Source organism: Esox lucius, chromosome 1 (assembly GCF_011004845.1).
Source record: "Esox lucius isolate fEsoLuc1 chromosome 1, fEsoLuc1.pri, whole genome shotgun sequence".
In the NCBI taxonomy this organism is placed as follows: Eukaryota; Metazoa; Chordata; class Actinopteri; order Esociformes; family Esocidae; genus Esox; species Esox lucius.
In genome coordinates, this window is record NC_047569.1 from 42,330,233 (window position 1) to 42,355,183 (window position 24,951).

Here is a 24,951-nt window from a genome sequence, read left to right on the forward strand (position 1 = left end):
TAGTTTGATCATTATCTCTCTTTCTCTCTCTCTCTGTCAGACAGCTTGATCCTTACCTCTCTCTGTCAGATAGTTTGATCATTATCTCTCTCTTTCTCTCTCTCTCTCTCTCTCTCTGTCAGACAGCTTGATCTTACCTCTCTCTGTCAGATAGTTTGATCATTATCTCTCTCTGTCTCTGTCAGATAGTTTGATCATTATCTCTCCCTGTCTCTGTCAGATAGTTTGATCATTATCTCTCTTTCTCTCTCTCTCTGTCAGACAGCTTGATCCTTACCTATCTCTGTCAGATAGTTTGATCATTATCTCTCTCTGTCTCTCTCTCTCTGTCAGACAGCCTGATCTTATCTCTCTCTGTCAGATCGTTTGATCATTATCTCTCTCTCTCTCTGTCAGATAGTTTGATCATTATCTCTCTCTGTCTCTGTCAGATAGTTTGATCATTATCTCTCTTTCTCTCTCTCTTTCTCTGTCAGACAGCTTGATCTTACCTCTCTCTGTCAGTTAGTTTGATCATTATCTGTCTCTGTCGGGTAGTTTGATCATTACCTCTCTCTCTCTCTATCTCCCTCTCGCTCTCTGTCAGACAGTTTGAACATTACCTTTCTCTGTCAGACAGTTTGAACATTACCTCTCTGTCAGAGAGTTTGAACATTACCTCTCTCTGTCAGGCGGTTTGAACATTACCTCTCTCTCTGTCAGAGCCAGTTTGATCGATATTTGTCTTCTCCTGATACCATGGTCATGCCTCAGCTCAACTTCCTCCTCAGCGCCGCCATCAAGTAAGTTTCACTTCTGTGTCCCTGACCAATTATGTCATAACTGAATTACAAAATGTCCTTTGAAATGTTGTTCTGTTTGATGGTTGTTTTGTTTAAACAATGAACTCAAAATCAATGTTTGTCAGGTGTCATTTGTTTAGTAACATATGGTATGTGGCTTGCTGAAGTTTTCAATTCCTGCGTCTGTGAAACCAGGACATAGTTACCTTCCCGTTGGCCTCCATCTCTGGATACAACACCCACTATTGAATGTTCACTTTTCTGAGGTTAGGGATAAATATAAATACACACAGCTCCGGAAATAGTGAAGAGACCACTGCACCTTCTTCTTTCCTTTCCAGCAAAGTTGAAAAGGAAGGTTTAGAGTGAGGGAACAGAAGGGTTAAATTTAAAAGACCACTCCAAATTAAAAGCTTCTGTTCCTCTCTCAAAACCTTCCTTTCATACTTTTTTGTAAAGGATAGAAAAATGTGCAGTGGTCTGTAAATTTTTTCCAGAGCTGTAGGTTAGGAAAAGGTTACAAAATATATCCCAGTGAGCACATTTGGATCAATAATCAGGGAGTAGAACTGCGTTGTTCCTTACTGTTACTGCCAAGAAAAGGCTGTCCCTCAAATCACTTCGTAGGAGCTACAGAGTAGGGATGGTCAATGGAGTTCAGATAGTATATTTTTTCTAGAATAGCTAACCTGGTGTATGCTATTAGCCTAGATTGCTATGTTCTGTACATAATTCCCAACAGATTCATCAACTGCCAAACCTTACGTAGCTTTTTGCAGCCAAATAATTTTTGCCAGTTTAATTCCGTGAATCAGTGGTTCTCAACACTGCTCCTGGAGGCCCCCACCCTGCATGTTTTAGATCTCTCCCTGCTCTATCACATCATTATAGGGTTTCATTTAAACCCTATATTCAGTCGTCAATAGTACAAAGACAACATTTCAGATGTTGAAACTGAAATTGTTTATTGTTTATTGAAAAACCTGTGCCCGCTTTGAATTTGATGCAGGGGCCACAAAAGACTGAAAAGTTGTGGATTACAAAAAGAACATGGTGGAACATCTCACAACTAATTAAGGCAAATTTGGCAACAGGTCAGTAAGATGATTGGGTATAAAAAGCACATCCCAGAGAGGATGAGTCTTTCAGATGGGGGAGGGGTTCACAACTCTGTGAAAGACTGTGCAGGCAAATAGTGCAACAATTTAAGAACAATGTTTCTCAATGTAAATTTGCAAAGAGTTTGGGGATCTCATAGCCTACATCACATAATGTCGTAAAGATTCAGAGAATGCGGAGAAACCTCTGCACACAAGGGACAAGGCCAAAAACCAATATTGGATGGCCTTGATCTTCAGGCCCTCAAACGGCACTGCATTAAAAACAGACACGGATGAGCTCAGGGACACTTCTGGAAACCATTGTCTGTGAACAGTTTGTGGCTGCATCCAAAAATGCAAGTTAAAACTATACCATGTATAGAAAATGATTTAAACAAGATCCAGAAACGCTGCCTCGTTCACTGGAACAGGCTCATTTAAGATGGACTGAGGTGAAGTCTGACAAATCAAAAATGAAATTATTTTTGGGAGTCATGGACGCCACTACCACCGGGCTTAAAAGGAAAGGGACCATCCGGCTTGTTATCAGTATTTTGGACCAAACTCAGAATACAGATAAATACTTCGAGAGAACCTGCTTCAGTCCCAAAGGCTTGGGAGTAGGGGTGTAACGATTCTCCACATCTTCGATTACATTTTGCTTTGGGTTTTTAGGTGATGATTCAACTCGATTTTCGATTATAAAAATGTTTTTCCAGTGCTGACTACACCGCTGTTAAGACACCAGTCCCTGTCGCTTTTTATTAAAACAACTTTTAATTGTTTTAGTTCAATGTGAAAATTACTAAAATATAGAACATTTAAATTAACCCTGTAACTTGAACTCAAAAATGTATTTGTAAGTGTCCTATTCTTGACAGCTGTTTGAGTATTAATTGCATTTGTTATTTCTTTGGCACAAGTCTTTTTTTGGTAGTTTGGCTCTAAATGTATCAGGCATAGTTGGTTGAGTGTTAATTGCATTTGTTGTTTTAAGTCGTTTTTGGTAGTTTGTCTCTAAATGTATCAGGCAGTTGGTTGAGTGTTAATGGCTTTTGTTATTTTAAGTCCTTTTTTGGTAGTTTGGCTCTATATGTTTGATGTGTTACTGGAGGTGGAGTATTGACACCTACGTGTAACAAACACGGAAAACTGTAATTTTCGGATCAACGACACCAACATTGTCCCCATAAGTCACAGGGATGCTAAATGTTGCCATACTGCTGATTTCAAAAAAGCAGGGGGCATCTCAAGCTCAATATTTTCACCTCCTGCTCCCAAAGCAGCCATCATATGTTCTAGAAAAGTGAATGTGTTCGCCCACAGCACCTGTGCTTAATTTAGTTGCTAGGCAAAGACATGGAGGGGGCGTGGGGAGTAGCATGTTAGCATGGATCTATTTTGCCAGTGACTGCATTCAAAAAGCAGCTTAATTTAAGTAACGACTCTTCTGAAATTAAATAAATACTAGGCCTGCAGGTATAGTGCGCTATAGTTGCTTATAACAGTTTTGTTAGTGCAATTATTTTAATGCCAACTGTACATGATCAGTTGAATGGATATGGTGTAGATGGTAACAGCTGGCCACAATCAGTGTTGTACGGTCACTTAATCACAGAATTGCCTTTTACATTTCACATAATAATTTTTTATTTTCAATCTAGAATTGAAATCGTTACACCCCTACTTGGGAGTTTCTACTTTTCCTCAGGTCAAAGACCCAAAGCCCAAGGCCGAAGCAACACGAGTGGCTGAAGATCTCAATCCCATTAAGAAGCAGTGGCCCTTTTACAGTGGCACTGTTATGCATCGTGTGCATGGATGGTTCATACCCTCTCCTACAGTAACTGACCGTGTGCATGGATTGTACATACCTACTCCTACAGTAACTGACATTGTGTGCATGGATTGTACATACCTACTCCTACAGCAACTGACATCGTGTGCATGGATTGTACATACCTACTCCTACAGTAACTGACATTGTGTGCATGGATGGTACATACCTACTCCTACAGTAACTGGCCGTGTGCATGGATGGTACATACCTACTCCTACAGTAACTGGCCGTGTGCATGGATGGTACATACCTACTCCTACAGTAACTGACATTGTGTGCATGGATGGTACATACCTACTCCTACAGTAACTGGCCGTGTGCATGGATGGTACATACCTACTCCTACAGTAACTGACCGTGTGCATGGATTGTACATACCTTCTCCTACAGTAACTGACACTGTGTGCATGGATGGTACATACCTACTCCTACAGTAACTGACCGTGTGCATGGATTGTACATACCTACTCCTACAGTAACTGACATTGTGTGCATGGATGGTACATACCTACTCCTACAGTAACTGACATTGTGTGCATGGATGCTACATACCTACTCCTACAGTAACCAACACCATGTGCATGGATGGTACATACCTTCTCCTACAGTAACTGACATTGCGTGCATGGATGGTACATACCTTCTCCTACAGTAACTGACATTGTGTGCATGGATTGTACATACCTACTCCTACAGTAACTGACACCATGTGCATGGATGGTACATACCTTCTCCTACAGTAACTGACAGTGTGTGCATGGATGGCACCTACCTACTTTTACAGTAACTGACATTGTGTGCATAGATGGTACATACCTACTCCTACAGTAACTGACACTGTGTGCATGGATGGTACATACCTACTCCTACAGTAACTGACCGTGTGCATGGATTGTACATACCTTCTCCTACAGTAACTGACATTGTGTGCATGGATGGTACATACCTACTCCTACAGTAACCGACACCATGTGCATGGATGGTACATACCTTCTCCTACAGTAACTGACATTGCGTGCATGGATGGTACATACCTTCTCCTACAGTAACTGACATTGTGTGCAAAAATGAAACCAACTTCACCCCTATAAACAGTAATTCATTTTGAGGTTTACTGTTAAAAATACATCAAACAGAATGCATTTCAATGTACCGTTTGTAATTCAGAGGTGCTATAATTGGTCAAGTGTTGTGCCAGGCCGCATATTCTAATTACACTACATCTTTAATGCTGTAGGCCAAGGCTATTCAACTGTGGTCCTGTGGGGCCAAAACACTTGTGTTTTTCTCCTCTCCTTCTAGTCAGGTATGTGGGAAACAGAAGTTTTTGTCCCTCCAGGAGCCAAGTGGAACTGTCCTGATGCAGTCCTTTCTAAAGTGGTACTTCACACAGGGTTGATACAGATGTCTAAATGTACATTGCAAGCATTTTCAAGGACCTCTATAGGACATGTTGTTGGCCTTATTTAAAAAACAACAACAGCAAATGCAAGTGACCAAAATGAGTTCAAATTGTATAGGCAGGTATACTGGAACACTTTATGTGAAAAGCCAAGTCAGCACTGACCTCATCCTCAAAAAAACCTGCACATGGTTTGACTATCATAAGCAAAGATAAGTAGCTCCATCTCTTACAAAACCTGATCAGGAATAGATTACAGAAAAATAAACAAGGAGGATTTTCAGTTGTGGTGAGCAGTGGAGACAAAGTACCCAACTCATATTCTGCAGGAAGGCCTTTACTATAACTAATGTTCTGCAGGAAGGCCTTAAATAAAACTATTGTTATGTAGGAAGCCCTTTAATAAAACTAATGTTCTGTAGGAAGGGCCTTTAATAAAACTAATGTTCTGTAGGAGGGCCTTTAATAAAACTAATGTTCTGTAGGAGGGCCTTTAATAAAACTAATGTTCTGTAGGAAGGGCCTTTAATAAAACTAATGTTCTGTAGTAAGGGCCTTTAATAAAACTAAGGTTCTGTAGGAAGGCCTTTAATAAAACTAATGTTCTGTAGGAAGGGCCTTTAATAAAACTAATGTTCTGCAGGAAGGGCCTTTAATAAAACTAATGTTCTGTAGGAAGGGCCTTTAATAAAACTAATGTTCTGTAGGAGGGCCTTTAATAAAACTAATGTTCTGTAGGAAGGGCCTTTAATAAAACTAATGTTCTGTAGGAAGGGCCTTTAATAAAACTAATGTTCTGTAGGAAGAGCCTTTAATAAAACTAATGTTCTGTAGGAAGAGCCTTTAATAAAACTAATGTTCTGTAGGAAGGGCCTTTAATAAAACAAATGTTCTGTAGGAAGGGCCTTTAATACAACTAATGTTCTGTAGGAAGGCCTTAAATACAACTAATGTTTAATAGGAGGGGCCTTTAATAAATCATATGTTCTGCAGAGGGCCTTTAATTTTAGATTCAAGATTAGATTCAACTTTGTCACTGAACAGTACAAGTACAGTACAACGAAATACAGTAAGCATCTGACCAGTGCTTAATAGATAGCAGAAGAATTACTAGTATTTACAAGTATTAAATATATGTACATTACAAGTGGAATGTGTAGATGAGCAATGAAGGCAAATAAAGTACAAATGGCAATACTAAATGTACAATTAAGGCAAATAGGGGAGGGCAGAAAGTTGACAAGTTATAGGTATAGTGAATGTTACAAGTGGGATAACAGTTGTTCGGGTACAGATGGCAATTTCTGAATGGCATTGTAGATGTGCAAATGAAGTAGTACTGTAGTAGGGTAGCATGAGCAACCGTGATGCAGAGATAGTAGCACTAAGGTCATCGAGGTAGACATGTATGTGACAACTGTTAAAATGCAAGCACAATGGTAATTTAAGTTTTAAATAAATTAAGTTTTTTAATTTAAGTGTGCAAAGAGGCAAATTGAATGTACAAGGTGCAAGTGCAACTGAAATGCAGGGATAGCAGCAGTGAGGTTCCCGAGGTGGACACGTACCTGTAACAACTGGAAACTTTCATTATCAGACTTTGCAAGGCAGTGTCAGAGTAGTAGAAAGGGAGTAGTGCAACAAGGTCCCTGAGAGGCTCAGAGGTGTGGTAAGTGATGGGTCATGGAGTTCACAGAGTTCTCTGGGTCTTTGATTTCGGCAGGGTTAGAGTAGATGGAAAGAAACTGTTCCTGAGCCTGCTGGTGTGGGAACGAAGAGACCTGTACCCACCTGCCTGATGGTAGGAGGGCAAACAGTTTGTGGCATGGATGTGAAGGGTCCCTGATGATCCTGTGTGCCCTGTGCAGATACCGCTTCCACTGGATGTCTGCAATGGCTGGAAGCTGGGCACCAGTGATGTGCTGGCAGGTTTTAAGAGGCAAACTTAAGAGGCAAATTGCATGGTCCTTAAAATATTCTATAGCTTGAAAAAACAATTGAGTGAGGTGCTTGTGTAGTGTCTTTCTGAAGTTGTGTGCGCGTGTATGTGTGTGTGTTTTGGATCTAACTAAAGTCATGGGGACCAAATGTCCCAATGAGTATGGTAAAACTAGAAAAAATTTGACTCATGGGGACCTTTTGCCGTCCTCAATTTCTGGCTCAGGGTTTAGGTTTAGGGTCAAACTTGGAATTCATTTATTCCAAGTTTGGGGTTTCTTTAAGGTCCAGGCGTTGTTTGTTAAGTTTAGGGTTAAGGTTATGCATTACATCTAGGTAAAGTTTAGACATAAATGTTACTTTAATGAGGTTAGGGTTAGGTTAGGGTTATGGTTAGGTTTAGGGTTAAGATTAGGGCAAGGGAGCATGCAATTTCTATGTTCTGATCCCCATGAGGATAGCCATACAAACTTGTGTGTGTGTGTGAGAGAGACATTACTACATGTGTGTTTATGTGTGTTTCCTTGAATAGAGACCATTATTAACCTGAGGTACACAGAGTACTGCAGCTCCTCAAGCCCAGAGCCTGCAATTCCCAGTAATGTGACTCACACACACACACACACACACACACACAGACAGACAGCTTCAGAAAGACAAACTACACAAGCACCTCACTCAAAAGTGTTTTCAAGCTGTAGAATATTTAAAGGACCATGAAATTTGCCTCTTTAATTTACTCTCTAAATAAAACTAATGTTCTGCAGATGGTCTTTAATAGCAATAATAATAAAAGCGAAGTTTGAATTAGCAAAAAATGTAAGGGGCAAATTTAAATTTCCTTGAAATATTCTACAGCTTGAAAATCTTTTGAGTGAGGTGCTTGTGTAGTGTTTCTTTCTGAAGCTGTGTGTGTGTGAGTGTGAGTGTGAGTGTGTGTGTGAGTGAGTCACATTACTGGGAATTGCAGGCTCCGGGCCTGAGGAGCTGCAGTACTCTGTGTACCTCAGGTTAATAATGGTCTCTATTCAAGGAAACACACATAAACACACATGTATTTATGTCACACACACACATCTCTCCCACTCTACAGTCTTCCTTTCCTTCCCCTCTCTCAATTCAGTACACTTTATTGACATGGACATGTAGGTAACTTTAAATGTCAGATTATATGTAGTACCAGGCGAAAGTGTGGACACACCCATTCACTTGTCTATAATAATAAAAGTTGTCAGAAGTGTTTATTATTCTAACTAATTAACAGCAACTACTATAAACCATAGAAAATTGAATATAATCAAATCAAGGTGTTATTTTTCTGAAGTCTCAAGGCATGAAAAGAAAACCAAAAGAGAATGGCCTAAAGATCTACTGTTGCTTTGTTTAACTTTTCACTGTCTGTTCCTCAGATTTTGGCCAACACAGTATTTGCCAGGATTGAATTTAATTTTTTTCCTCCAATAGCTATTAAATGTTTTCTTTTTATTGACTGATCATTTCGGGCAAGAAAGCTGGGAAAGAAAGCTTCTCTTAGGTCTAGATATTTCTCACAGTTAGATAGGAAAAACAACTCTATCTCTTCCTGGAATGGAGCACTGCCTGACCCCTCTGTCTTTCTATCTACTGTATGTTTTCCTTCCATCCTCCTTCCCACTCGCTCCATCTTTTCCCAAGGATCTACATTCTAGGAGGCCCCTGTCTTTGTGTCTTTGGAGCCCCCCCCCCCCCCGCCAAATTAACACCATGTTCACACACACCAAGTCCCTCCCCCCTGCATGTAAAACCTATCCTTGTGTCAGATCTTCACATTGATTATGGAAGAATTTTGAAATTACTGGGACTTTTTTCCTTAATATCACCTCTTTTGCTTCCTTTTATTTTTTCTTGAAATATAACCAGGGTATATTTTATTTGTATTTTTTTTCCATCATAATAATCTGAAGCTTTGTTATAGCTTATGTATTGTAAAATGTATATAATGTGCGTTTATATCAACTTATTATCAACTAAAATATAAAAAATGACAATTACATTAAGTATTTAGCAAATCCTTTGTTTTTTCCAAAGCAACTTACAAGTGAGACTCATAGCATCTTTTACAACAACAAACACCTATAAAATAACTCTAAACACCAATAATAATCATACATTTATACAGGTGTGCTCATACGTTTGCATATCCTGGCAGAAATTGTGACATTTTGGCATTGATTTTGAAAATATGCCTGATCATGCAAAAAACATTCTTTTATTTAAGGATAGTGATAGCCATTTATTATCACAATCAGTGGGGTTAACAAGTATTTGATACACTGCCGATTTTGCAGGTTTTCCAACTTACAAAGCATGTAGAGGTACACTTCAACTGTAAGAGACGGAATCTAAAACAAAAATCCAGAAAATCACATTGTATGATTTTTAAATAATTAATTTATGTTTTATTGCATCACATAAGTATTTGATCACCTACCAACCAGTAAGAATTCTGGCTCTCACAGACCTGTTAGTTTTTCTTTAAGAAGCCCTCCTGTTCTCCACTCATTACCTGTATTAACGGCATCTGTTTGAACTCGTTACCTGTATAAAAGACACCTGTCCACACACTCAATCAAACAGACTCCAACCTCTCCACAATGGCCAAGACCAGAGACCAGACAGCTGTGTAAGGACATCAGGGATAAAATTGTAGACCTGCACAAGGCTGGGATGCTTTTCTGTAAAGGGGACAGGACGACCGAACCGTATTGAGGGGAGGATGGATGGGGCCATGTATCGTGAGATCTTGGCCAACAACCTGTTTCCCTCAGTAAGAGCATTGAAGATGGTTTGTGGCTGGGTCTTCCAGTGTGACAACGACCTGAAACACACAGCCAGGGCAACTAAGGAGTGGCTCCGTAAGAAGCATCTCAAGGTCCTGGAGTGGCCTAGCCAGTCTCCAGGCCTGAACCCAATAGAAAATCTTTGGAGGGAGCTGAAAGTCCGTATTGCCCAGCGACAGCCCCGAAACCTGAAGGATCTGGAGAAAGTCTGTATGGAGTGGGCCAAAATCCCTGCTGCAGTGTGTGCAAACCTGGTCAAGAACTACAGGAAACGTATGATCTCTTTAATGGAAAACAAAGGTTTCTGTACCAAATATTAAGTTCTGCTTTTCTGATGTATCAAATACTTATGTCATGCAATAAAATGCAAATTAATTACTTAAAAATCATGTAATTTTCTGGATTTTTGTTTTAGACTCTGTCACTCACAGTTGAAGAGTACCTATGATAACAATTACAGACTTTTACATGCTTTGTAAGTGGGAAAACCTGCAAAATCGGCAGTGTATCAAATACTTGTTCTCCCCACTGTAGTTGTTCGGCTCCTATTAAAATCCAGAAATCACCCAAATGACCGTGATCAAAAGTTTACATACCCTTGGCCTTACCCTTTGGCCTTGTTACAGACACACAAGGTGACACACAGGTGAAAATGGCAATTAATGTGAATTTCCCAAACCTGTGGCTTTTTAAATTGCAATTAATGTCTGTGTATAAATAGTCAATGAGTTTGTTAGCTCTCACATGGATGCATTGAGCAGGCTAGATACTGAGCCATGGGGAGCAGAAAATAACTGTCAAAAGACCTACGTAACAAGGTAATGGAACTTTATAAAGATGGAAAAGGATATAAAAAAATATATCCAGTCGTCAGTACTGTTCAATCACTTATTAAAGAAGTGTAGAATTCGGGGATATCTTGATACCAAGGCATGTTCAGGTTGACCAAGGAAGATTTCAGCCAAAACTACCAGAAGAATTGTTCGGGATACAAAGAAAAACCCACAGGTAACCTCAGGAGAAATACAGGCTGCTCTGGAAAAAGACGGTGTGGTTGTTTCAAGGAGCACAATTCGACAATACTTGAACAAAAATGAGCTGCATGGTCAAGTTGCCAGAAAGAAGCCTTTACTGCGCCAATGCCGCAAAAAAGCCCAGTTACAATATGCCCGACAAGACCTTGACACGCCTCACAGCCTCAGGCACACTGTAATTTGGAGTGAAGAGACCAAAATAGGGCTTTATGGTCACAGCCATAATTGCTGTTTGGAGAGGGGTCAACAAGACCAATAGTGAACATAATACCATCCCCACTGTGAAGCATGGTGGTGGCTCACTGATGTTTTGGAGGTGTGTGAGCTCTAAAGGCATGGGGAATCTTGTGAAAATTCATGGCAAGATGAATGCAGCATGTTATCAGAAAATATTGGCAGACAATTTGCATTCTTCTGCACGAATGCGGCACATGGGATGCTCTTGGACTTTCTAGCATGACAATGACCCTAAGCACATGGCCAAGTTGACCCTCCAGTGGTTACAGCAGAAAAAGATGAAGGTTCTGGAGTGGCCATCACAGTCTCCTGACCTTAATATCATCGAGCCACTCTGGGGAGATCTCAAACGTGCGGTTCATGAAAGACGACCAAAGACTTTGCACGACCTGGAAGCATTTTGCCAAGACGAATGGGCAGCTATACCACCTGCAAGAATATGGGGCCTCATAGACAACAATTACAAAAGACTGCACACTGTCATTGATGCTAAATGGGGCAATACACAGTATTAAGAACTATGGGTATGCAGACTTTTGAACAGGATTCAGTTGAATTTTTTCTTTGTTGCCATGTTTTATGATTGTGCCATTCTGTTATGACCTACAGTTGAATGTGAATCCCATAAAAAATAAGACATGTGTTTTGCCTGCTCACTCATGATTTCTTTACAAATGGTACATATATTACCAATTCTCAAAGGGTATGCTAACTTTTGGGCACAACTGTATATTATTATTATTGGGTGCCATTCGCATATACCAGTTTTACTTACTCAAACATGTTCTGAGGGCAGAAAGAAATGTGATGGTACAGGCCAACATCCAACTGAAATGGAGAGGCAGCAGTGCTCATGAACACTTACATTAAGATGAGTGCAGTTCTGCTAACATCAGTGAAAGAGTAAGTTTGCTTGTTTGTTATAAAGAAGTATGTGCTAAATTACTTGATTACGCTAACATTTAGTGGTGAATTTTTGGTCTAGATATCATTTCCTTTTTTTTTTTTAAACCATCTTGAAATGTTCATAAGCACTGCCTCCTCTCCATTTTGATCGTGTGTTGGCCTGAACCAATCAATTTCTTTCTGCCCTCAGAACATGTTTTAGTAAGTAAAACTGTTATGTGCTCACATTCATGGAAATACCAAATATAAATATAATGTATATTTTTCCTAGCCACTGAAATTGAACATTGTTGTTGTTTGCTCCTTTGGGTTTCAGGCTGGGTGTTTTGAAAAAGCCCTTTGTGACAACTACTGTTGTAAAAAGGCCTTTATAAATAATTTTGATTGACGCGCTGGTAGTTAGAGCCTATATAGAGGTATAGGTTGTAGAGGGATCAGTTGGGTTCAGTCAAATATATACTGGCTGTTCCATCAGTCTGAACCAGTCACATATTTTACTGGCTGTTCCATCAGTCTGAATCAGTCACATACTGTACTGTCGGTTTCATCAGTCAAAATCAGTCACATATTGTACTGGCTGTTTCATCAGTCACATAACTGTACTGGCTGTTCCATCAGTCTGAATCAGTCATACTGTACTTGCTGTTTCATAATTTTTGTTATTTTTTGTTACCCCACACACTCCTCTTAGCCCTTGTATATTGTCCCTAAATTACAGCTCTTGTTCCTTGTTGCTTAAATATCTAATTATATTTTGGGGGTTTTAGTTTGATGAGATTGCAGGTTTTAGAACCCTCAGGGATGCCATTAATCCACTTGCTCTTTCTCTACCAGTCTCTCCTCCGCTTTCTTTGAATTTGCCTCTATCCCTCTCTGTCTCCCCCTCCATTTTTCTATCTGCAGTTTTCAGCTGACTGTTGTCCTGTCAGTAAACTTAGCTGTAGTTGCTGTGTAGAAGCTGTAGTAGTAACTGTAGTAGTAGCTGTAGTAGCTGTAGAGGGCGGTGTGCACCCTGCATGTGCTCCAGCTCCGAACAGAGCTACACAGTAAACCAGCCAACCAGAGCTCAGTCCATGATATCACCAAAACTACACCAATCAGAGTGAAGACTCATTTCAGTATAGCTCCTGTGGGAGTGGTATTGATATATATTTGACTCCTGCCACACACAACATACATTACCTGTCTTCTCTCTAACTCCACTCCGCAGGGAGCAGATCTTCTGTCAGTCTACAGAGCTGGTGTGCAGAGCATATGGGGAAGTCTACACTGCTGTGACCAGCCCAGCCAACAGCTATAAAGAACCTGACAACCTGGTACCACGCTCTCCGCAACAGGTCCAGGCACTGCTGTCCTAACACAACTGTTGACTAACAGGAAGAAAGGCTCATGTAAGGCAGAATGTAACTGTTATATTTAGTAGTTGTTGGAAAGCGTATGTGTGTGTAAATAAACACACTTGGGGTCACTGGGTGTAAGGTGGATCAATGGGCCAAAAACACAGGCGTGTTTGTGTTAAGCTCTTGGTCTGTTGAATTTTATATCATGTTGTATCACAATATGAAATCTCAGACCTTGCCAGGAGAGAGAGGCAGAATAGCTCACAATGATAAAGCACTTTATTTTCCTGCTCACCCAAGAGAAACACTTCCATTGCTGGTTACCCCACCCCCTACCTCTTTCAAAGTCCCTCTCTGTCTAAATCTCCCTCCCTCTCTTTTTTTCCCTAATATAACTGCCAACAGATCTGAAAACATGTCTCTGTAATAAAATACTGTGTGTTTCAGATGCTTGTGTGATTCATCTTTATTTCTTCATTAATTAATGTTATGGTTGCAGCCTATTTGAGAAAAGGATACATTGCACAAGACACTGCCGCTTTCTTGGGACTCAACCCAAGCTCTGGTTGTCCGTGGGAGTTGGTCAGTGGGTTCCGGGGGTGGGTGTTTGTGTGTATTTTAGTGGATCTGGTTTAGTGGGCAGGTTGGTGTTTCAGGGTGGTGGTGTGTGTGTCCGTGTTTAACCTGAAAAAGACTGACAAGAGTTTACTGCTAACGACTTAGTTCATTAGGTCATAATTTTTGTCAACATATGCTATATTTTGCACTAAATTGGCAACTTGAATTGTGTTATTTCAGATTTCCAGGGAAGATTCAGTCTGTCATAAGTAGATATTTGTTTCAACTGGGGTTTTATCCATGTCTGGTACTGACATGCCCTGATAATAACTGCTTTTGATCTCTTGGTTGCCCTGGCCTGAAGATGTGGGCGCTAATGCCGCTTAGCATCAGTTATATTACAACTGAGGGTGGAACGTCACTGAAAGAACAGCGTTGAAGGCTTTTCTGAACAAAGATTTTTTTGCTCTTCCAACTTGTTTCGAGAAAAGCTTGATTTACCATTTTGTTCCTGGTACTCGTACTATGGGACAAATCCAGAACCCAGTACTTATTGTAATGTCACTGTTGGTCACCCTGATGGAGGACCTGATCAGAGAGCTTGTTAAAGTAGGTATAACTGCTATGCAGCCTGGCATTCGTAATGATGAGGACATTTCTATCTCAGTAAAGTCCTCTCTGGCTATCATGACTGTTCTCTGTGGACTGTGTTACACAAATACATTTGCATTAAAAAATAACATGGTGTTCACGACAGCCCTCTACCAAACCGTTTGCCTGTGGATAATGGGGAGGTGGTATGTATGAAACCATACTTCTTTTTGAACTCACTAAACTCAGCACTGACAAACTGGGTAGCGTTGTCACTTAAAAGCCCCCTCTGTATTCCCCATCTTACAAACATGCTCTTTAGGTGCTTAATAACCTGCAGACATGTGGTAGTGGTAGGTAGGCAGTTTAATAACCCTGGAATAGTGGTGCACTACTATATGGTATTTCTTACCCCCTCCAGTTCACACTGGTCAGCTGCTACCTTCTGCCACAGAGCTTCAGGTAAAGGTGTGATGATAAGGGTTTCTTGAGTTGGTTGGTTCTCTGAACAAAATTGATACGATGTGGGTGCTGATGTGCGGCCACCACACAGACATCTTGGCACGTTCCCTGACTTAGTCCCATGTGCCCTTTGTGTATCTGCTGTAAAACAGATTCTCTTTCTGAGGCTGGGATAAAAGTCCTGTCTTGATACAAGACCAGCTCAGACAGATGTCCCCTAGTCATGTGGTATCACTGTGGTGAATATGGTAGCTGTGCCACCTTCTGAGGGCAGCCTATTTGAATGAAACGGATAAACATTTGGAGGTCTGCATCGTCCCGGTTGGCTTGTCTGATGTTGTCCAGCCTCAGTCTCTGATGTAGTTTCTGTTGACGGGTTTCTAGTGTCAGCCACCACTAACTGCCTCCCTAGAATATGCACTGCTTTTCCATTAAAACGCATGAGTTGCCTAAGCAATCATTGACATCTGAGTGGTGCTTTGTCCAGGTCTCATACAGCTCTGTAAAAAATTAGGAGACCACTGCTCCTTTTGCTTTCCTTTCCAAAAAAGTTGAAAAGGAAGGTTTTGAGTGAGGAACAGAAGGGTTAAAATTAAGTAATTTGTTCCAGAACTGTATGTTGATCAATTGGGCTAGAGGCTTATGATCTGTCTGCAAAACAAAGCTGCCCATGCTCTGTAGATACCAGACGAAATGCTCAAATGCCCATACTCCAGCTAGGCACTCTTTTTTTGATTGAAGCGTGTCTTTTCTCAGTCTCAGATAGTGTGTGTGAGCAAAACACTGTGGGCTGCAGCTCCCCACTCCCCTGGCCCTGTAAAAGCACAGTTCCTAGGCCGAAGCTACTTGCATCTACATTGACTCCCGTAGGCTTGTTGGCATCATAGTATGCTAACATTTGTGTGGACACTAGCATTGCCTTGACTCTGCGAAAGTCCTGCTCCTGAGGATCTCCCCATGACCACCCTGTCTTCATTTTTAATAGTTCTGTTTGAGATAATCCTGGCGAGAAGTAGCTCTCATCAGGAAAGTTTGAGCCAAAGTGGCACTCCACCAAGTTGGAAGTATTCAGACTGGCCTGGATAGACAGTACACTACAATACAGAAAATCACTCACATCTAATTGATCAGCTTATTTCTCCAACCTGATTGTGAACCAAAACTTTCTCTTTGATACAGTTGCAAAGTTAAACAAAAAAGCAATGTTCAATAAGTGAAGTGGATCTTCACTTCAGCAGTAATGAATACATGAACTTCTTTAATGAAAAGATCACCATTAGAAAACAAATAACTGACTCCTCTTTAAATAAGTATATTCCCAGAAATCTCAGTTGTCCTGAGAATGTCCTGAACCTCTCTGACCTGGTGTCAATGGGGACACTTGAATTATTTTATCCTGTTTCACTCGACACGTTCACTAAATTAGTAATGAGTTCTAAACCCACAAACTGTCAACTCGACCCGATTCCAACCAAATTACTAAAAGAGCTATTACTGGTGCTAGGTCAGCCAATGTTGAACATAATTAATTGCTCCCTATCTTCCAGATGTGTACCAAACTCACTAAAAATAGCGGAAACGAAGCCTCTTCTGAAACATCAAACAATTATAGCCAAATATCCCATTCCTCTCAAAAAACTTAGAAAAATGAGTTTCCCAACAACTGAATGCCTTCCTTAAGACAAATAACATTTATGAAATGCTCCAGTCCGGTTTCAGACCCCATCATCACTGAGACTGCATTCATGAAGGTCACAAATGACCTTCTAATAGCCTTAGATTCTGCATCCGTCCTGCCACCCCATGACCTTATTGATCCCTCCCTTCTCTTAGAGAGACTGGACACCCACATTGGACTACGTGGACATGTTTTTCCTTGTTTAAATCTTATTTATCTGAAAGATATCTGTTCGTATGTGTGGATGGCATATCCTCTGTTGAATCAAAGGTATGTTTTGGTGTTCCTCTGGGATCGGTTTTGGGCACATTATTGTTCTCAAATATATATGCTGCCTCCGGAATCACAATGTCAATTTTCACTGTTATGCTGATGACACACAGTTGTATATTTCAATGAAACATGGAGAATCCCCAAAATTAGCTACTTTGGAAGCATGCGTTTCAGATATTAGGAAGTGGATGACAGAACTTCTTGCTTTTTGAAAAACAGAAATGCTTGTTTTAGGACCCAAGAAACAAAGAGCTTTGTTGACAGATCTCATTGTGAACCACAACGGTTGTATGGTCGTATCCCAAAAAAAACCTCAGCGTTACCCTCAACTCTGACCTCTCCTTTGATGAACATATAAAATATGACTCAAAAACTGTTTTTTTCCATCTTCGGAACATTGCAAAAATCTGAAACTCTCTATCAAAGACTGATGCAGAAAAACTGCAAAGCTCTTCTCTCCGGTTACCCTGATGAATCAATAAATAAACTTAGATTAGTGCTGAACATGGCTGTACTATTCTCTTTAAACTGGTTGCCTGTTTGGGTTAGGGCTGATTTTAAGGTATTATTGTTAACCTGTAAAGCAATAAATGGACTTGCTCATACTTACTTCACTGAAATGATCCAGCAATACATACAGTGGGGCAAAAATATTTAGTCAGCCACCAATTGTGCAAGTTCTCCTACTTAAAAAGATGAGAGAGGCTTGTAATTTTCATCATACGTACACTTCAACTATGAGAGAAAAAAGATTCCAGAAAATTACATTGTAGGATTTTTTATGAATTGATTGGTAAATTCCTCTGTAAAATAAGTATTTGGTGACCTACAAACAAGCAAGATTTCTGGCTCTCACAGACCTGTAACAACTTCTTTAAGAGGCTCCTCTGTCCTCCACTCGTTACCTGTATTAATGGCACCGGTTTGAACTTGTTATCAGTATAAAAGACACCTGTCCACAACCTCAAACAGTCACACTCCAAACTCCACTATGGCCAAGACAAAAGAGCACCAGGCTGGGAAGACTGAATCTGCAATAGGTAAGCAGCTTGGTGTGAAGAAATCACCTGTGGGAGCGATAATAAATGGAAGACATACAAGACCACTGATAATCTCCCTCGATCCGGGGCTCCACGCAAGATCTCACGCTGTGGGGTCAAAATGATCACAAGAACGGTGAGCAAAAATTCCAGAACCACATGGGGGGACATAGTGAATGACCTGCAGAGAGTTGGGGCCAAAGTAACAAAGGCTACCATCAGTAACACACTACGCTGCCAGGGACTGCAGTGCCAGACGTGTCCCCCTGTTTAAGCCAGTACATGTCCAGGCCCGTCTGAGGTTTGCTAGAGAGCATTTGGATGATCCAGAAGAGGATTGGGAGAATGTCAGATGGTAAAAACTCAACTCGTCATGTTTGGAGGAGAAAGAATGCTGAGTTGCATCCAAAGAACACCATACCTACTGTGAAGCATGGGGGTGGAAACATCATGCTTTGGGGCGGTTTTTCTGCAAAGGCACCAGGACGATCCGTGTAAAGGAAAGAATGAATGGGGCCATGTATCGTGAGATTTTGAGTGAAAACCTCCTTCCATCAGCAAGGGCATTGAAGATGAAACGTGGCTGGGTCTTTCAGCATGACAATGATCCCAAACACACCTTCCGGGCAACGAAGGAGTGTCTTCGTAAAAAGCATTTCAAGGTCCTGAAGTGGCCTAGCCAGTCACCAGATCTCAACCCCATAGAAAATCTTTGGAGGGAGTTTGCCCAGTGACAGCCCCAAAACATCAGTGCTCTAGAGGAGATCTGCATGGAGGAATGGGCCAAAATACCAGCAACAGTGTGTGAAAGCCTTGTGAAGACTTACAGAAAATGTTTGACCTCTGTCATTGCCAACAAAGGGTATATAACAAAGTATTGAGATGAACAAAATACTTGTTTTCCACCATCATTTACCAATAAATTCATAAAATATCCTACAATGTGATTTTCTGGATCTTATTTTCTCATTTTGTCTCTCATAGTTGAAGTGTACCTATGATGAAAATTACAGGCCTCTCTCATCTTTTTAAGTGGGAGAACTTGCACAATTGGTGGCAGACTAAATACTTTTTTTCCCCACTGTACCTACACGTAACCTACGATTGCAAGATGCAAGCCTTTTAATTGTACCTAGAGTTTCTAAACAAACAGCCAGAGGCAGGGCCTTTTCTCATAGAGCTCCACTACTGTGGAATGATTTGCTAACTAAGGTCAGAAATGCTCATCTCTTCAGCATGGTCTTTGATTAAGTGCAGTCTGGCCCTGGGGTTTGAAGGTGAGCAGTTGGGCTGAAGGTGATCAAGTGAAGGTTTCCAGGTGGGCTTTCATTGCCACTGGGATGCCATATCTCCAATGCCATTCGGGGGCAGAGTCACTGGCTTGTTCTTGTCTCTCTGTTGCGCCCATTGTGCAATTCGGGTGAACTCTGCTGGCAATACTCAGCCCTCATTTAAGGATGGTTGCGGTTGATTGGTGTCCCTTTGCTTGATGCTTGTCAATGTGGGTGGATTCACTTCCAGCCTGTTGGGCCCTGTCTGGGACCTCCCCCGAATAGGGCCACAGTGTCACTGAATCCCCTGTCTCAGCCCCAGGGTTTTACGCTGCTATATTATTGTGTCGCAAGAGTATTGTCAGTTCTCATTCTCCACTGTAAATCCTTGTAAATCTAAGGAATGCATTCTCCACATTTTCCTTGTTTCCTGCTCCGTTTAAATGTAGGAGGACATGAGGTCTTGGCACAGACCTCCCAACTACCAGTTTCATAAGACTCGTTGCTGTCCCTGTCCAAAGTCCCCCCTAAGCAGGACATGGTTCTCTGGCCTGCATGATACTGACCGGCCAAAATCAAATCAGGGACCGATGGATCCTAAGACAGACCAACAACAGGGCCCTAAGACAGACCAACAACAGGGCCCTAAGACAGACCAACAACAGGGCCCTAAGACAGACCAACAACAGGGCCCTAAGACAGACCAACAACAGGTCCCTAAGACAGACCAGCAACAGGGCCCTAAGACAGACCAACAACAGGGCCCTAAGACAGACCAACAACAGGGCCCTAAGACAGACAAACAACAGGGCCCTAAGACAGACCAACAACAGGTCCCTAAGACAGACCAACAACAGGTCCCTAAGACAGACCAACAACAGGTCCCTAAGACAGACCAGCAACAGGGCCCTAAGACAGACCAACAACAGAGCCCTAAGACAGACCAACAACAGAGACCTAAGATAGACCAACAACAGAGCCCTAAGACAGACCAACAACAGAGCCCTAAGACATACCAGCAACAGGGCCCTAAGACAGACCAACAACAGAGCCCTAAGACAGACCAACAACAGGGCCCTAAAACAGGTTCTTTAGCAACCTGCTGCCTAGGTTGAGGTTTCCTGTGATACTGTAATTGCACTTCACTTGACATCAGTACATGTAGTTGTACTACACTTGACATCAATATGTGTAGTTGTACTACACATGACATCAATATGTATAGTTGGTACTTGATTTTTTACTGAAAAGGCATGTGTGACTTCTGTTCCCGAATATTGTATATTTTGGATAGTCATGGTTGTGAATAAGACCGTGGGTATGTGGTGCCCAGATACAGAATATACCTATGATAAAACAGTGGATATAAAAAGTCTACACACCCCTGTTAAAATGCCAGGTTACTGTGATGTAAAACAATGAGACAAAGATAAATCATGTAAGAACCTTTTCCACCTTTAATGTGACATATAACGTGAACAATTCAATTGAAAAATAAACTGAAATCTTTGAGGAAAAAAAAGTAAAAAAACCTTTTGATTTTATTACAGCACTCTTTTTGGGTAGGGGTTTATTAGCATGGCACATCTTGATGTGGCAATATTTGCCCACTCTTCTTTGCAAAAACGCTCTAAATCTGTCAGATTGCGAGGACATCTCCTGTGCACAGCCCTCTTCAGATCACCCCAGAGATGTTCAATTGGATTCAGGTTTGGGCTCTGGCTGGGCCATTCCAAAACGTTAATCTTCTTCTGGTGAAGCCATGCTTTTGTGGATTTGGATGTGTGCTTTGGGTCATTGTCGTGCTAAATGGTGAACTTCCTCTTCTTCTTCAGCTTTCTAACGGACACCTAAAGGTTTTGTGCCAAAAGTGCCTGGTATTTGGAACTGTTCATAATGCCCTCTACCCAGACTAACGCCCCGGTTCCAGCTGAAGAAAAACAGCCTCAAAGCATGATGCTGCCACCACCATGTTTCACTGTGGGTATGATGTTCTTTGGGTGATGTGCAGTGTTGTTTCTGCGCCTAACATACCTTTTGGAATTATGGGCAAAATGTTCAACCTTGGTTTCATCAGACCATAACACATTTTCACTTTAACTGAGAACACATACTTTTGACCAAGGTACAAACAAAATTGTCATATTAAACAATCATATTAAATGCCAGAATAAGTGCAAGAATTATGAACTAATGTCTTCTTGTCTGCTGTAGGTGGCATACCTTTTGCAAAGCTCTATACATGGACCTTAATGGCTCTCATCTGGGCCTTTATTTATAGACAGCCATTTCTCCAAGTTCCAAAACAATGATTTCCCTCTCAGAGAAAAATACAAAGCAAAGAAAGATTCTCCTACTACTTCTACTACCACTAATACTATTAAAACTACCACCACTACTACTGTCAGTACTAATACTATCATATAGTACTGACAAAAATTGCCTGAACAATTTTTCTTCTACTGGCAGAAGAAAGACAAGTAAGATACAGTGGGGAGAACAAGTATTTGATACACTGCCGATTTTGCAGGTTTTCCCACATACAAAGCATGTACAAGTCTATAATTTTTATCATAGGTACACTTCAACTGTGAGTGACGAAATCTAAAACCAAAATCCAGAAAATCACATTTTTAAGTAATTAATTAGCATTTTATTGCATGACATAAGTATTTCATACACCAGAAAAGCAGAACTTAATATATGGCACCCCATCCATCCTCCCCTCAGTACAGTGCAGTCGTCCTGTCCCCTTTGCAGGAAAGCATCCCCAAAGAATGATGTTTCCACCTCCATGCTTCACGGTTGGGATGGTGTTCTTGGAGTTGTACCCATCCTTCTTCTTCCTCCAAAGACGGCAAGTGGAGTTTTGACCAAAAAACTCTATTTTTGTCTCATCAGACCACATGACCTTCTCCAATTCCTCCTCTGGATCATCCAGATGGTCACTGGCAAACTTCAGACGGGCCTGGACATGCCCTGGCTTGAGCAGGGGGACCTTGCGTGCACTGCAGGATTTTAATCCATGACAGCGTAGTGTGTTACTAATGGTTTTCTTTGAGACTGTGGTCCAATTTCGCTTCAGGTCATTGACGAGGTCCTGCCATGTAGTTCTGGGCTGATACCTCACCTTCCTCATGATCATTGGTGCCCCACGAGGTGAAATCTTGCATGGAGTCCCAGACCAAGGGAGATTGACCATCATCTTGAACTTCTTCCATTTTCTAATAATTGTCTCTTTGATTGAGTGTGTAGACAGGTGACTTTTATACAGGTAACCAGTTCAAACAGGTGCAGTTAATACAGGTAAGGAGTGGAGAACAGAAGGGCTTCTTAAAGAAAAACTAACAGGTCTGTGAGAGCCCGAATTCTTACTGGTTGGTAGGTGATCAAATACCTGTGTCATGCAATGAAATGCAAATTAATTATTTAAAAATGATACAATGTGATTTTCTGGATTTCCGTCTCTCACAGTTGAAGTGTACCTATGATAAAAATTACAGATCTCTACATGCTTTGTAAGTAGGAAAACCTTCAAAATCGGCAGTGATTAACCTAACCCTAACCCTAACCCAGTGTATCAAATACTTGTTAACCCCACTGTAGTTGGATGCAGAGATGGCAGCAGTGAGGCCCTGAGGTCAACATGTGTGTGTAACAACTATAAGAATGCAAGCACAATGGCAATTCTAAATGTGCAAACAGGCAAATTGAACTGAAATGCTGGGATAGCAGCAGTACATTAGCGAGGAAGAGGCTAGGTAGTGAAGGCCGATGGGGGGTTAGCATTAGCCAACCCCGGATACCTCCATGTTTCCCACACCCTTGTTTACGATTTCGAAGCTGCCTCCGGGCACCACCAGTCTGCAATGCGAATAGTGTCGTCCTCACAATCTCCAGTGGGAGGTGAAAGTTATCTAAAACTCTTCTTGTGCATTGTGCTCCAATTTCCAGGAGTTCTTGTCAGATATATAGTGTATGCTAGGCTGTACTGAGTGAATAAGCGTAGAACTATAAAGTAAATAACTGCTAATATGTGATAACTGGGTGGAAACTGAGCCGCGCGATGTATTGTACAGGCACCCCCATCTTGCATTCTGAATGACCAAGAACAGAGGACCTTCAATGAAAGAACTGAGAAGTAACAAAATCAGAAACTACACATGAAAACAGAAACGTTACAATGGGAAGATAAATATGTCTTAAAGTAAATATTAGGGAAGGAGGAATTTAAATAGGGACAATGATATGGAACACAGTTGAAAGCAAAAACAACAAGCAGGTGGGCCTGCTCCAGATGAGAGGAGAGAGCCTCACTGACATGGCAGGCCTGCCATTCCAAGATGTGGCATAAAGATATATTTAATACTTCAAACTTTAGTCATACATTGTTGTTTTCAGATCAGGGGAAATAATGTTGGTAGATAACATTTTCTCTCAACCATCACTTTTATTTGTAAATGTGTCTATTTACAATACTATATATAGAAATGCGTGCTTGGAAATACTATGCAATCATTCCTTTTTAAATAAAAATAATTAATTCCACATAAAAAAAGATGCCAGTCAATTAGTCATTCAGCCATGCAGCCAGTCAGTCGGCCAGTCAGTCAGTCAGTCAGTCAGTCAGTCACACCTCTAACGACGACAGTGTAAACGGGTGTGGGTGAACTAGATTGGTCTGGTTTTCCTGGAGTTCTGCCCTAGCCTGAAATAGCAGGGCTGTCTCTCTGTCTGCACCTCTCCTTCATGCATACTTCATTACCAAGTACACACACACACACACACCCCTCATAATAGCCTGCTTTACCCGTCTGGGCTGGAATTTGAACTGTATGTGTGTGTAAATTATGGATGGTGATGTCAATTGGAGTTTTGTATAAGTCACTCCCCAACCTTCTGGAATGACTCAACGTTTGGGATACCGTTTTTCAGGAGTCATTTCTGAAAATAATCCTTATTTGCTGTAATAGTGACATGATAGTATTTTTCTTAGACCAGTCCATATCCATTCAGGTTTTTGCTGCTCTGCTCTGACTTGGGTTAGGAGACCTGGGTGAAAGGTTGGGGGATACTGAGGAAAGAGGAGAACTGGGGTGGACACTTTAAGAAGGCAAACATGCATTGTCCATAATTACTTTTAAATAATTAAGGATTACACAAAACAAGTTTAAAAGTATATTCATAGTGGTCCCTGGACATAAATCATAAAAGTAGAAGAAAAATTCATCCACAGAAGTAGTGGAATGAAATGAAGGATGTTGGGAGGTTGAAGTGACCCTGTAATATGAGTGGTGAGACATCAAGGTTCAGTATCAAGGTTTCTAGCCCTTTTGACGCTCAAAGGGCAACTGTTGGACCAACAATGTTAAGCTTGAATGGACAAATAAAAGAAAACAGTTGAACAAGAACAAAGATAAAATAGCTCTAGTCCAGAGATAGAACAAGCCCTATTCCACATAAAGCATGAACAGACATAACCTGAATACTGAATAACATAGATCATGACAGCAGCTGTAACTGCATGTCCCTATGATGGCCAAAACGTCAAGGGCTTGAAGAACATGAACTTATACAATGCCTTCCATAAGTATTGGGACAGTACAGTCAGTTTTGCTCTGAAAATATAATACAAATTTGAATTATGAAGCAAAAGTACAGAATGCCCCCTATCCATTCG

The 24,951-nt window shown here is 41.0% G+C and overlaps 1 protein-coding gene across 2 annotated transcripts in view; it reads left to right on the forward strand.

Annotated features, from left to right (window-relative positions):
• cog6 (component of oligomeric golgi complex 6) overlaps positions 1 to 13,844 on the forward strand; it is a 57,330-nt gene extending 43,486 nt beyond the window's left edge. The window contains exons 18-20 of one of the 2 annotated variants that reach the window (XM_029120355.2): positions 703 to 782; positions 5,025 to 5,028; positions 13,269 to 13,844. In XM_029120355.2, the coding sequence (XP_028976188.2) occupies positions 703 to 782; positions 5,025 to 5,028; positions 13,269 to 13,358 (174 nt within the window). In that variant the 3' untranslated portion in view covers positions 13,359 to 13,844. The remainder of the gene's footprint in view (positions 1 to 702; positions 783 to 5,024; positions 5,029 to 13,268) is intronic. The other variant, XM_029120346.2, reaches the window with a different exon arrangement.
• The last annotated feature ends 11,107 nt before the right edge of the window (positions 13,845 to 24,951 follow it).